General features: G+C 39.6%; 2 protein-coding genes across 3 annotated transcripts in view; both read right to left on the reverse strand.

Annotated features, from left to right (window-relative positions):
* Positions 1 to 13,701, reverse strand: part of TRIP11 (thyroid hormone receptor interactor 11) — a 308,569-nt gene that overhangs the window by 196,469 nt on the left and 98,399 nt on the right. Inside the window, 1 exon segment of the mRNA XM_031553780.1 lies at positions 2,279 to 2,448. Coding sequence (XP_031409640.1) covers positions 2,279 to 2,448 — 170 coding nt within the window.
* The window catches only part of TC2N (tandem C2 domains, nuclear), a 36,846-nt gene extending 23,145 nt beyond the window's left edge, over positions 1 to 13,701 (reverse strand). For both annotated transcript variants that reach the window (XM_019615839.2, XM_031553649.1), the window contains exon 1: positions 13,617 to 13,701. The gene's annotated coding sequence lies outside the window, so the exon portion shown is untranslated. The remainder of the gene's footprint in view (positions 1 to 13,616) is intronic.

Below are 13,701 nucleotides of genomic sequence, written 5' to 3' on the forward strand. Positions count from 1 at the left end.
TGGGAACAATTAAAATACAATATTAAATATGCGATTCTTAGTTGTACTCAATCCCTGGGTCAACAACAATTATGTCAGTCATAAAAGCATCAGAGCATTCAGGAACACTAGAATTCTCCTCACATTTGTGTTGGCCATCGGGCTTTGGAATTCACTCAGCTCTATATCTGTTTTGATAAGCTCTGGTAAGCTATTTGTAAGATGTGATTTTTGGTTTGTTTCCCTTAATAACATTTCTTATTCTCTATCACTTGTGTAGGATCATAACATGCATACACATTTACATCTTTGACTCTGCATACGCCATGTTTTACATTTGAAAGCACTCTTTAAGAATGATACTAAGATTGTCTTCTTTCACAATTCTTTGAGGAATCATTGCTTTCTCATAATTGTATACACATGAAACCAAAGACCTGCTTTATTATATAATTGTCTGCTTTGTGTACAGAAATAGAGAAAACCAGCTTCCAGCCTCCAGAGAGGCATACTCTACTGAAGAATGAGATCAAGTCCATAACAGCTGGTTAATATTAGAATAACTTTATGACAATAGTAACTGGCCTCATTTAAGAGTCTTTATTCATATGCTCATGTTCTCTTTTCAGAGGGACACAGACAGCTGTGTTGCCTCCTGTCCAAAACTTTGGCTGTCTAGTCATTTTATATGTACCTAAAGTACACAAGGTTCTTTGTAGAACATACCCAAGATACGATTCCAGCTCCATGGTGGTTAGAGGAAGACACCAAATAGAACATGAAAGTAAGCAGGGATGGGGGAAAAAAGTAACAAGAAAGAGAAAGGGGGATAGCAAAGAGAGAAGATGACAGTTACACAAAATAGGACAGGTTTGCTTGGCTATCTCGGTTACAGGAAATTACTGAAAGTTTCTGTGCTCCAGCATGGAAGCTACTCCCATCTGCAGCTTGAACAGTGCAGTCGTTTTGTTTGTATGCATATTAAAAGACAGCTAGGAAACCACAGAAACTCTGATAAACAGAAATAATACTCATGTCCAAAATATCAACCTAAACCTTTTCTTTCATTAAAAGTCTTCTCTTCCTTCTCCCAGATACATATGGATACCAAAAGGAGATATTAATCTATAGACACTTAATCTACCCTAGAAAACATGCTTTCCTAGCTTACCATCACTTATCCCCACAGATGGGCACAACTCAGTGTTATCATCAGATGTGTCAATTTGCAAATAATGACAGCAAATACCTACTGACCATTCTTTGGAACTCTATCAGTATGCCTCAGAATTGCTACGTGTATTATAAGCTGTAGGTTTTGAAAGGTCACTCAGAGCATGTGGTTTCATGTCTAAGGCCTGAATTAACCTGTTATCTTTAAAGTACGAGTTTGAAATAAAATGAAGTTTTGTTATTGTAACTACATAAACGTTTCCAGAATTGTTCTTAATTACCTCCTTTAATTGTATACTGCTCTTTGTGCTCAACAGACCAAAATGAACAAGATGCAAGTGACCTGAACAGAAAAAACCTGAGAAGTAGCCTGAAGAATACCGGTACATGTTATTTTGGAAAATAAATTTATTAGGATTGCAAATCTGCAGAGGTGATACCATCAACCACAGAGCCTGCTGGAGCTTTACACAAAATCAGGCACAAGAATCTCTCAAAATTCTCCACATTTCCAATGACCACTGCTCCTCCCTCTGAAGTGTACTCACAGTAGTGCTATAGAATTCAAGGTTTGCTTCCAGGTTCCCATGCAGTGATTTCCCTTCCCAGCTGTTATCAATGCACAGCTGGAATTAATATGCTTTACTCTTGTTCATGGTGTTTAAACTAGGCCGAAACAGCTGCTTCATTTGCTCTCAGCTTTGCAACAATAGTATCTAAGCTTCAGTAGCAGTTTGCTCTGGCAAAACAATCTTTTATCTCAAAATACTCAGACTACTGGTAGCGAAGGAAGGAAAATGTTAGTAACCACCCAGCTGTCCAGCTACATAAAGTGGAAAAGTTAGTCGTTTACATCAGAGAAAATTCATGTCATTGTAGTACTTTCCCCAGAATTACTTAGCTATAGCCATTAATGTAAGCCAGCAAATAAACACAAATCATCATTCACAAACAGTTGCCTTTCCATCACTGAGTGAATGCCTTACTTATAAAGAAAGTTGATATCATTGTTGTTGATATAAGAGTTATACTGTAATTCTGTATTAATTATATTTTAAAAGAGCTGTGATTCTTAGACCATAATATTCTCCTCCCCCACCATTGAGAAGCAAGGAAACATTCATACCTTTTATGTTTGTTGTAGACAAACATAAAAGCAATTCACCACTGCCTCTTGTAGAGAAGAGCACACTGTAATATTGCTGTTTCCAGATTTCAGCTTTGAAGGTGGGTGATACTGGTAACCAATGGTAAAGCGTACAGACGCAGAGTTTGAACTTTCCAATTCTCTTTGAGCTTAAATACAGCATTTGAAAAGAAAGTTCAGACTGAAACACTGTCTGAACATTTCTTTGTGCTTAAAAATGTAATGGTTTGAAAGACAGTCACAAAACGTGCACCTGTATTCCTACTCTTACCCCACAGATACGTTACAAAAACAAAACAAAACCAAAAAGACGGCATTTGCTGAGGAACCAAACATTTGGTTTGAAGTCTCCCTTGTGCAGCTTAGAGCACTTTGTTCATGAAATCACAATGCAAATGGTCTAAATTGCTTATCCACTTAATTAAGCTACCAGGAGAAATGTATTTGTGTACTATTGTTGTTTTGTTCAGAAGAGCAGTTCATTTATTGTATTTTATCTGTCTTTTTCAAGTTGCCAGTGACTTGGCAACAATTTTCACTGTATGTTAAAGTTTTGTCTTAACCATGTGGGACAAATGAACAAATGAAGTCTTGCAGAAGATGAAACAAATACTTGCTAATCTTGACAGAAACTAATGTTTCTATCAAAGGTTAGACATCTCCTATATGGCACAGCTTTTGCTAATATCAGCTACTCAAAAACCTTCAGTGTAGCACTTAAGAGTTGTTAAAGTTTGTACTAATGTACATCTGTGTGGGAATAAATTTACCAATAGAAACAACTGTACAGACGTATTAGGTATGGCACTGAATTCCAGAGATGTACCAACCTCCCGTCACTGCCATCCCGGTTAACAAGGAGCTGGGACTCTGATCCTATCTCTAATTCTTGGGGTCAGTTTTTGTCAGTCAATACATTCACATCAAAGATTTTGTTCATTTTGAAGATACTAGGCTGAGAAAAAGACAGGAGGAAAAGGAGAATTATTCCTGATTTTCAGGCAAAAATAGAAGAGGTAGAGAAATCAAATCACTTGCAGCAGATCTCATTATTGTCTCAGATTTTCTCTCTTGGTGTTCTTCACTATGATTTCAGTAAGCTTTTTCATTTCTCTCTTCCCAATACAAAGCCAAAATAAGATGATCGAATTTAACTCAGCAATCATCCTTCCACACTAATGTAGAAAGCCAATATTATTGGAACACACTGGAAACAAAGTATAAAAGTAAACCACACACATACACAGAGTCCAGAGAATTATAGTCAGTATTATTTTAATGGGTTTAGATGGAGAACATAAATAATCTTAATGACTTCCAGATTCCTCTGATAGAAATTTTGAATGAGCTAAATCAGATAAACAGTATTGAAAACTTCAGTTCCAGATGCCACCAGAATGACTACAAGACAGAGATGATTGGAGAAGGCAGCAAATATTTTCAACAACTCATTAAATAAAAACAACATGATAGAAAATGGATCATTGTGATATTAAATATTAAAAGCTGAAAGGAGTCTCAAAAGAAATGCCAGGTCTTTGTTCCCTTATGACGAAGGGGTACATTTTGCAGCAAGTTTGCAGGTTACATTTAGCCAGAACTCTGCTTATCAGGTAACGCATTTAGAACTATGCAACAAAGGTGAAATATCTGATCCCGAACTGGGAAAGCTGGCTAAACCAAAGATTTCAATCATTATGAGATTTACTGCCAGCCATAAACTTATAAAACACATTCTCAGATCTGTGTTCCAGAAACACGTCACAGCAGCATTTCTAGTAGCTTTAAGTCCACACAAAGCAAGAGGTGTAAAAGAAAACGTCCAGAAATTGGGATGATGGATTGTTATTAGACATTTGGGATAGATCCTTGAATGACATAAGTGTCTGCAGATCCAGTAGCCCCAGAGGAACAACAACTGAGGAACTTCCCCACGGAGAAAGCGAGCTCAGGCTTGCAGTTTCACACCCCAGCCAAACACCACATTTATGCTACCTCTTTGCCTGTCTGTGTTTCAGACCCACGAGATGCAGTTGATCCCAATTGCAGAATTCCTTCAAAGAGCTTAACGACACCACTGCAGGTCTCCAGATGATTAAGGAAACAGAGAACAACAACAGCTGCTTCTGCTGCAGGTCAGATGGATTCTGATGGCTTAGATTCTACAAATGATTTAACTTCCAGGGCTAGTTTCTTAGTAGTTCTATTGCTGGAGGACAAGGTCTGGGAACTGTAGGGTGGTCTAAGCATGGCTCTTCATTTGAAGAGGGGTTAGGATCAGTGTGTCCAGAAACAGGTGAACACTGGTAAAACATAGTAAAACTGCATAAATAGTTCCCAGAAATTTGCCCTCAGGTACTTTGCTACTGTGTGAGCAAGGATGGTGCACACACCCACACCCACACAGACATGCAGCACAGGCATACGCTCACCGAAGTTATAATATTCCTTTTTAGGAAAGGATGACTATAAGCAGGTCTGATCTGTCATGTCCGTAAAGGACGCAGAGGCACTTCAAAAAGGTTTGAAAGTGTAAGAAGGCAGGACAATGCGTTTTCGTTGTTATTCATCATAAACCTTGGCAGTAGTATGTTGCCTGGAGGAGAGGAAAAAATAATGTCATGCCAACACACACCTGCAAGGTGCATGATAAGAAGCTCATATCTACACCTGTTTTAGGAAAACCCTCTAATATCTAATATCTAAGTGATATCTGCAGTAATTACTGGATGTGTGAACACACAGAGCTCCCTCCTCCTCCACTTCTAACTGTAACTCATGGAAAAGCATGAAAACTCTGGGAATTTGCAGAGTGATTATTCGAGTTCTCCTGCTTTCCGGGAAAAATGAGACAATGTGACTGTCTTCTTTTGTGCCTGAAAATAGAAAGAGATTTCATTCTGAAAGCAGTGGATCATGAAGGAGATACTGAAATAACACAACAGAGAAAGAGAAGTTATGAGAGGGGTTTAGAAAGACAACCAGAAGACTTGTTCGTGAGAGATAACTTGCAAGTAATCTGACAGATGGAAATACAGCAAAGAGATGGAAAAAAGATTTCAAATGCAGAACGAAGAAAAAATGTAACTACAAATTTAAAGCTGAATAATAATAAAAAAAGACTATGCATAGTTACTATGGTCTAGATATCGTTGATTTTGTGATGGACTCTTTCATAGCTTTCCTGGGGCAAAGAGCCATCAGCATTTTTACATACTTACACAATTTGGTGTGGTAACAAAAGACAGTAAGAAGTTGCTGGGAAAAGTGCTGTGCACCACAATACAAACAAACCACCAGCTGCCCAGGCACAGGAAGCGCTTTCCCTCTTGGCTAAATTGTGGCACAACAGCCATCTGTGGGAAAGCTTTCTAGCTGATCCCAGGAGAACAGAACTAAACAGCAACTCCCTTCCTGCAAATTCCTCTCATTTACTTATAGCTTGACCAGAATCTTATTTTTTGAGACCTGAAGCACAATTATGTTCCCTTGTTCCAGTCTTCTGAATTACTAATACCAATCAATTTCCCTTGCATTACATTGAACAACTTGAGCAGGAGGACAGTTGGTTTTCATTTCACAAAACATTAATCACCTTTCTAATATTTAAGCCAGTTTAATTTTTTCTAGCGATTTCTTTTTTCCATTTTATTTATTTATGTGGTCTGTATGTCTGGAAAGACACTTAATTATCAGTAGTATATCCTTTTTTTTTTTTTTTTTTTTCATTTAGGCTTTAAAAGATTGGAATCTAACTTCTGACCATTCTCTTTAGTAAGTCAAGACCAAGGCAAATCATACATATGAATTTAAGGCTGTCTGTTTTACATCATTCAAATTTGCTACTGCTTCTCAATACGTTATCCTTCTTCTCTAACCTCCTTTTTCCAGGCTGATGCTACAACTGAACCGTACAGTTCAGATTCAACAATGTCACAAGATAATCTAAGGTGAGAATATATTTCATTAAGTAACACTTGCAAGGAGAAGATTGCTCTCATTCCTGCAGCATTGTACTAAGAACTCAAGCTGCGACTACTCCCCTAATCTGCACAATCCAAATTGGATTCTGACTAGATGGAGGCATGGGGGGATGACTATAGGGAGCATGCCCTGTGCCCTCTGATGCCTGCCACAGCGTTCAGACCGGAAACTGTCAGCTGGGCACTCCTATAAATAACAATGTCACACATGGCTTAAAACCTTTGCCATCAGCAGGAGTCCTCAATATTTCACCACTAGCAGTCAGAATGTGACAACTGCACAAAAAAATATTACTTATTCACTTGGAACAGGCTTCTCTTGAGGCAAAGAATACCACCTCAGAAGTCAATTCTTAGCTAAGTTTTTTGTCACAACCGAAGAAGAAGAGCTTACTGCAATCCCACGGGCTTTACACGTTCTTATGCTGTAAAGGTCCGTAAGTGAAACAAGGCAGAAGCTTCATGTGGAACAGCCACATATTCCTACGTGCAGTTGTGAAAGACTGTGCCTTGTTCCACTGCGACTCTCCCTTCTCAGCTTTTCTGCCCTGATGGAGATGATCTAATACATGCTTCCCTTCACGCAGGCCCTGAGCTGAACTCTGCAGAAAGAGCACTTGTGCAATCTAGCTGTGGTCTCCTTGAGCTCAGCAGCTGCTTCTTCCAAGAGCTTCAGGCTGGAGGAGGCCAAAAAGCCTTCAGTGCATCCGCAGCCCTAGCTCAGACCACCAAACTGAGAGTAAAGTCATGAAGCGGAAATAATTGCTATCGCCTACTTCCCTGAAGAAAAATAAAGCTGAGCAGGTGCGTGTCTGAGCTATTGCGCTGCAGGAACAATTGCCTCTACTCTTTAGTCACCCCTTGGAGAAGGGGAACAAGTACTGGCAGGAGCACACGATCAGAAGTCGCTTCTCTAACATAGCCCCCAGGGACACACTGACTCTCAGCATTATAGCCTTGCACCTGCAGCTCTTAAATGCAGACTCAATCCAAGTCTGCCCCAGTATACAGAAGATTAATAATAGTACAAGGGCCAAAAACACAATTTTCATAAATTTGAGCCAGTTTTTCTCATGAGAGATTTATGTTTGAATTAAGAAGAGAATGTTATAAATCTATCCCATGATAAAGCTTAAAACTTGGAATTTTAATAGGCTGAATCCCCTATGCACTGGGCTTTAAAAGTTGATAGAGATAGTATTTCTTCCTAATGCTGCATTAGGCAAGCAACCAGTTCATCCAATTACTGAACTGACAACACTGTTCCTGTGAACTGTAGATAAATTCACTGACTTGGACAAGGATATACAATATGGTATGTATTGGGGTAGTAAACATGAAGGAATAAATCCATTTTTTTGGACTGTAGATCACTTTGGATTCAGATGGAAAACAGCAAAACAAGAGTTGAAATCAGGACACGAGAAAAGAAAATGCAAGGACTGAAATCTCTGTAAAAAAACTTGGCTTTTGACAAGAACAAGGAAAGAATTCAATTCAAGATAAGTTCTTTGCTCTAAGCAGATTAGGAAAAAAATCACCACAATCACTGATGGTTACTTTATAATCTAACTTAATGCTCAAGACTTCATGGATTCTGTGTCAGTTTTTAATCCAATATTTTCTCCGTCTACAGTAACGCCAGCAAGCAATAAAAATAGAGCTGTCAGCAGTCCCTGTCTATAGCCCTGATACCAAAGAGAACTGGAAACATCTGGATGCGTTTTTTTTTTCTTCCTCAACAGAACAGCCAAGAAGAAGGTATTTAGGCAAGAGCATCTGTCTGTGCACTGGGGTTCCCTAGCATGGCTAAGTGTGTCCAGTTCTGAAATGATGGCCTTCAGATACCAGGTTAATGTAATTTAATACAACGCTAAATGGCATCCAGAAGTCTCAGCCATCTGCCATGACCACAGAGCCACGTGGAAAAAACATGCATAGACATATAGTATCCAGACAACTAATGAAAAATAGCTCCTACTGTATATATGAAAAAATGAAGAAAACCCAAGCAATTTTGCATGGAAAAATACTGTTTCTTTACCACTAACACTATTTTTATATAACTACTCTGTTGACCTACAAAAATCAAGATGGAATATTTCTTTATATATAAACTGCACACACACATCCAGTACTTTGTTTTAGGTGAAACAGTTTCTCATTTGTTATTTTACATTAATTATGTAATAGTTATTTTACATATAATTACATATTTTACATATAAAAAACCAAAAACTTCAAATCATGGAGCTTCCACATGATGGAAACCCTGTTCAGGACTTCTGCTCCTCATTGTCACAGCCTTTAAGCAGTTACAACAATGCGGTGAGAGGAAGGAAGTACGTAAATAGTATAAATCAAGATTAAAATGCTATGGCTGGAATTAAGAAAGGAAACAGAGAACTCTAGTACATATCATACATGAAAATAAGTTAAATGGATGATGAGAGAAGAGGAAATGGGAATGGATCTTAATTCAAATCCAAACCAGACTAGGGGTATGGCTCTACAGAGCACATGCACTGAGCTCAGGCTGCCTAACCACATTTAAAAGTCCAGGAGGATCCTAGCTTTATGAAGTTTATTATTTATTTATTTTTTGCTTTAAATCCACCCACACCAGCGGCCCACAACCACTTTTAACAGCCCCAGCAGCGCCTCTCAAGAGATGTGAACAGGCTGGAGTATTTGGCAGCTGCCCAGGAAGATGAGTGGTAACCAGACACTGCATAAAGGAGATGTTTTAGAATAACTTTACACAGACATTGGAAGAAATCAGCAGAAATCAGAGTTGTTGCAGTTTTATGGGAGTGTCTAACATCCCAATTATTGTTGGCCAAATGCTGCTACAACGATGAGGCCCTTGCCACTGGGGACAGAGCTCCTGAGAACATGAGCTGGCAGCATTCCCTTTCCCTCTCTCAAGACAAAGTTCACAATGGCTACACCATGAACGTACTTTTTTTTTTTTTTTTTAACTACTCAAGTTTAAATCAACACCTTTCACGAGAGATTCAAACCTATCATTTCAAACATTGGTGAAACTAGATCTGGAAGTAAACACACCACTGAGCTGAACAAAAGCCAGGATGATTCATAGGGAGATGTTCCGGGTTTGGTCAAGGTTTACAAAAGGAAGATTTTTAGCTATTCCAGTCACTGCTGAGCAGACAGTGAACTTCAACTGAAAATTAGAGAGCCGACAATCTTATTTTTCAAAATAAATTGGAGAACAGCTAAAAATATTTGAATTTTCTGCTACTGGAAACTGAATATGGTCTTGAAAATGTTTTGTTGTCACCCAGCTGTTAGATACTAAATACAGTGCTCTTCCTAAATTTAGTAATCTCTCAGAAACAGGAAGAACTATTCGTTTTTGCACCAGTTCATCACAAACCACAGAAGCATTGATAGGTAGAGCTACCTTTAAAACCTTCTTCCTTTGTAGGGAAGGCTGGCACTTCTCTCAATACACAAAATACGTATACACAAAACAGATTTGCTGTCTGAATTTGGCAGAAAGCCCATCTCAGTCCCGTTTCATCCTCCCCTGCCAAGCTCTGGCCAAGAGTTCGGCCATCTTCTGGTAGTATGAACCATCCCGCCATGCATGTGAGCCCAGCTTCACCAAACAGTGGTCAGAAAGCCACCTCTATCCCCTTGGTCTGGAGGTACAGAGGCTCTGTGGGAGAGAGGGGCTGAACTTCTGTAAGTAGGATAAAGTCCTCAGTGCTCTGTGGCCATGCTGTCACAAAGGCAAGCATCCTTCTTCTTCTCTGTGCTTCAGATGAAACTGTGGAGCTATTTGTGTGCACCAATGTACCCAGAACACACCATGCCTATGAGACCATTGGGGTCAGGCCACCCTCCATCAGGCAGAGAGTGAGGCATTTACTCCTCCAGGTTCCAGCACACCATACAAGCTCATCTCTAAGTTTCAGACTCCCAAGCTGAGGTGCTAAAATAGTTTAAGCACCTAACAGGTTTCAAGGCCACTTGGGTACGCTCTTTCTGAATTGCTTTCTTAGGCTTTGAAGCTGTTTTAATCATCAATGCCACCCCTCTAGTTCTTGCTCTGAGGCCCAAATCCAAAGCTCACTGTCATGACTACAAGAACTCCTCACACACCAGACATGTTATTTTAGGGCCAAAAAATATGTCCCTTCCAGTTTAAGTGGCTATTTGGTAACTGAGAAACAAAGCTTCGAAACAGAATCACCAGGGTACAATTAACAGGAAAGATAAGCATCAGATTTCTGACATAGTTTTTTTTTTGGCATGGAAATAATGTAAACTTCAGCTGTGGTGACAGGCAAGCAAACATTCACTCATACTAGGCTTCAGATAAGTGTCCTTGCTAATTCTGCATGGCTTGATGTATTAAAGTGATTAAGGAATATGATGCAATACAGATGAATTGAAATCAAATCCAAGATTTGAACCTCTTCCCAGATGAGGCTCTTCAGTTTAGGTCTGAAGATTTATCCCTTCTGCCAAAAGGGATCAATAGAATTTTTTCTCCACACAAAGACTTTTTCAGAAGGCCAAATTGTATTTCTAACCAGAATGACAACACAGCTTAGCCTAAACTCAGTTTTTCCTACCTAAAGTCAAAGCTCGCTTTGCCTTTCACTTCAAAGATGAGATCTTAAGCTCTCTGCTGACAAATATTGGGTGTTGTCCTAGACTGGGAAAAGAACACTTACTAGATTTAAGGTATCTCAGGAGAGCCAACGCAGAGTAAACAAAGTAGTTATTTTACCAAATAAAATAAAAAAAAAAAAGAAATTGAACAAGGGAACAGTGGGTTTGGATAAGCACCACACAGAATACTCTACCACACATGGGAAAAGCAAAGGGGCTGTTGGCTGCTACTGAGAGGGGCAGTTCTGCTCTCCTGTGCCAAAACCATTCACGCTGGATCCAGTAAATACACAGCTGCTTGAAGAGTTGGCCCAGTTAACTGATTAGATGGAAACATAAACCACTAAAATAAACAAAATATGCTTTAAAATATAGAAAAAAAAAAATGTTTTCCAATAATTGGTTGCACAAGAGTGGAGTGAGAATGCACCATTGGGAAAACAGGCAGCCAGAGCAGGACAGCACTTTCCAAAGCCATCTCACTACTCTGGGGTAAAGTAAATCTGAAACTTAAACACCTATGAGTAAGACAAACTCAGGCTGAGTGAAAATGAAAATCAGCTGGTAGAAAAGAGAAGTGCTGGTACAAACAAGTGAGGTGACTGAACCACATGAGTAGGAGGAGAAAGGAGACCAGAGTCAGAGCTTTTTCGTCAACATAATTAATTCATAGCTTATGCACACATGACTGACTGAACAATTCCATCAACACTCACTCTTTCCACTGCATAGAAACACAGAGGATTCATCACCTGCGAATCCATCACCTAAATTAAGTGCAGGAAAGGACAGGGGAACTAATGGTACTTCTGTGGGTTCCAACATCCCCTTTTGAATGTAGGGTATTTCTACACATATTTTGAAGAATCAAGGCACACTTTAATAAAAAATGCATTTTTCTTGAAATTCAATATTGCTCAACCATATGTATTCTACAAAAATTTTTAATATTCAACATACAGATGGAAAAGGGACTAGAAATCAAACTTCCCCATTCTTGGATTTGTGCCTTAACCACATAATTATAGGATCACAGCTCACTTAATTCTGCACTGAAAACAAGGCAAAACTGTTTCATAAGCAAGGAGATTGAGATCACCAGCCCAGAGCAAGATACAAGTTTACAGTCAAGCACTCTTGAAAAATGAAAGGTGCAAATTCAGAACTTGGCTCTTCATGTCCGATAACAGTTCTAGATAAAACCAAAGGAATAAGAAGCAAGAAGGAAGGAAGGAAAAAAAGAGAGAGATGGTGGGATACTCCCCTACAGGTATTTAGGTATTTTAAGTGGGTCCTGGTATTCTAAATGTAATCTGAAAATAATTGTTCTCTATAAGAACAATGTGTCAAGGAATGCCTCACTCACTTGTGGATGCCAGGACAGCTTAGGCACCTAACTAATCAATGCTAATAAAACTCAAGCCACAGCAAGAAGCAGACTTCAACGCATTCAGCAAATGTTACTGAGAAAAACCTGAGCCTACGCAGATCAGAGGGTGAGGGTAAGAACTGCACCTATCTATCCCTACAGAGCAGCTGCCCACAGGATCATTAGATGCCCAGGTGCTTCACAGGTTTGTCCCAGCATACTGCTGTTGAGATCTTGTCCCCTTTCTACACAATCACAACTGTACCGTCTGGAAGTGTGAACTGAAGGAATGACCACGATATCTACCTTTCCATTCTTATCTAGAGAAATGCATCGCATGTAACACTGGGCATGCTTCCACACTGAAGGAAAAGTTACAAGACCAGTTTGCTGCAATAGGATTTCCATTTAAGCTTTGGCTAACCTGTGACTGATTACTTGAAGCATACCTGCAGAAGGTGATCCAGGTAGTTCTTTCTGGTCTGGTATAACAACATTTAGATGTTAATTCACAAAGAACACTTTGATTGCACAAGGGTATTTACTTATAGCAATACCAGTCTGAGACTGTTTCAAGTATAATCTAATATTGGACCTAATTTATATAAAAATTTAAATTCTGTAATAGTTAAATAACATTACTGTTTTCCTACCTACCTCCATTTCTCAAGGTCTACCACTTGTCAGAAGACACAGTTCCAAGCTTAATCTTGGAAGGAGGCTGCCAAGTTAATACTCATAAAGTCTTAAAGCAGCCAACTCTGGACACTTGGAGGTCTTCACCTCCAAGCCCCTCTGGCAGGATGGGGAGATGGCAAGGCAATGCAGGTGTGCAGCATCACCTGTATAGAAACTGCCCAATAGCACTGCCTTTGACAACTCATGTTCTGCAAGCATGAACCGTGAAGCAACACATGGATCAAAATTCTTTAACGAACGGAGCATATTGATTTTAAAAACACACTCTCCCATTCAACATAACTATTGGTATGCACCAGGTTTACAAAAACTACCATTAGAGACATTTTGTGTCCCAAGAGTTACATGCATAGTGAGAAAATCATAATTTACAAATTACAAAATCATCACTATATATTCACCCTGAAACGTCCTAAGCAATGATATATGAAAGTAAGTTACGTTATATACAACCACACGAGTTGGGGTCACCTCAGCAGGACAGCCTGACCAACACCAAGCTTTGCTCCCGTTCATTCTTACGCACAGCTCGTGCCTCGAACTGCAGAGGATGCCCGCAGTTCTCCTGGAAGCCTAAAGCCCGACCTCACATTTCAGACGAGCAAAGAAGTCGCACTACCTCCGCACCGATGCACCCACGACCGGGCAGGGACTCCCCACGCTCCCTTCGCCGCCTCGCCGCGGGCCTCCGGGGCTTGCCACGG

Source organism: Meleagris gallopavo, chromosome 5 (genome assembly GCF_000146605.3).
Source record: "Meleagris gallopavo isolate NT-WF06-2002-E0010 breed Aviagen turkey brand Nicholas breeding stock chromosome 5, Turkey_5.1, whole genome shotgun sequence".
Classification (NCBI taxonomy): domain Eukaryota; kingdom Metazoa; phylum Chordata; class Aves; order Galliformes; family Phasianidae; genus Meleagris; species Meleagris gallopavo.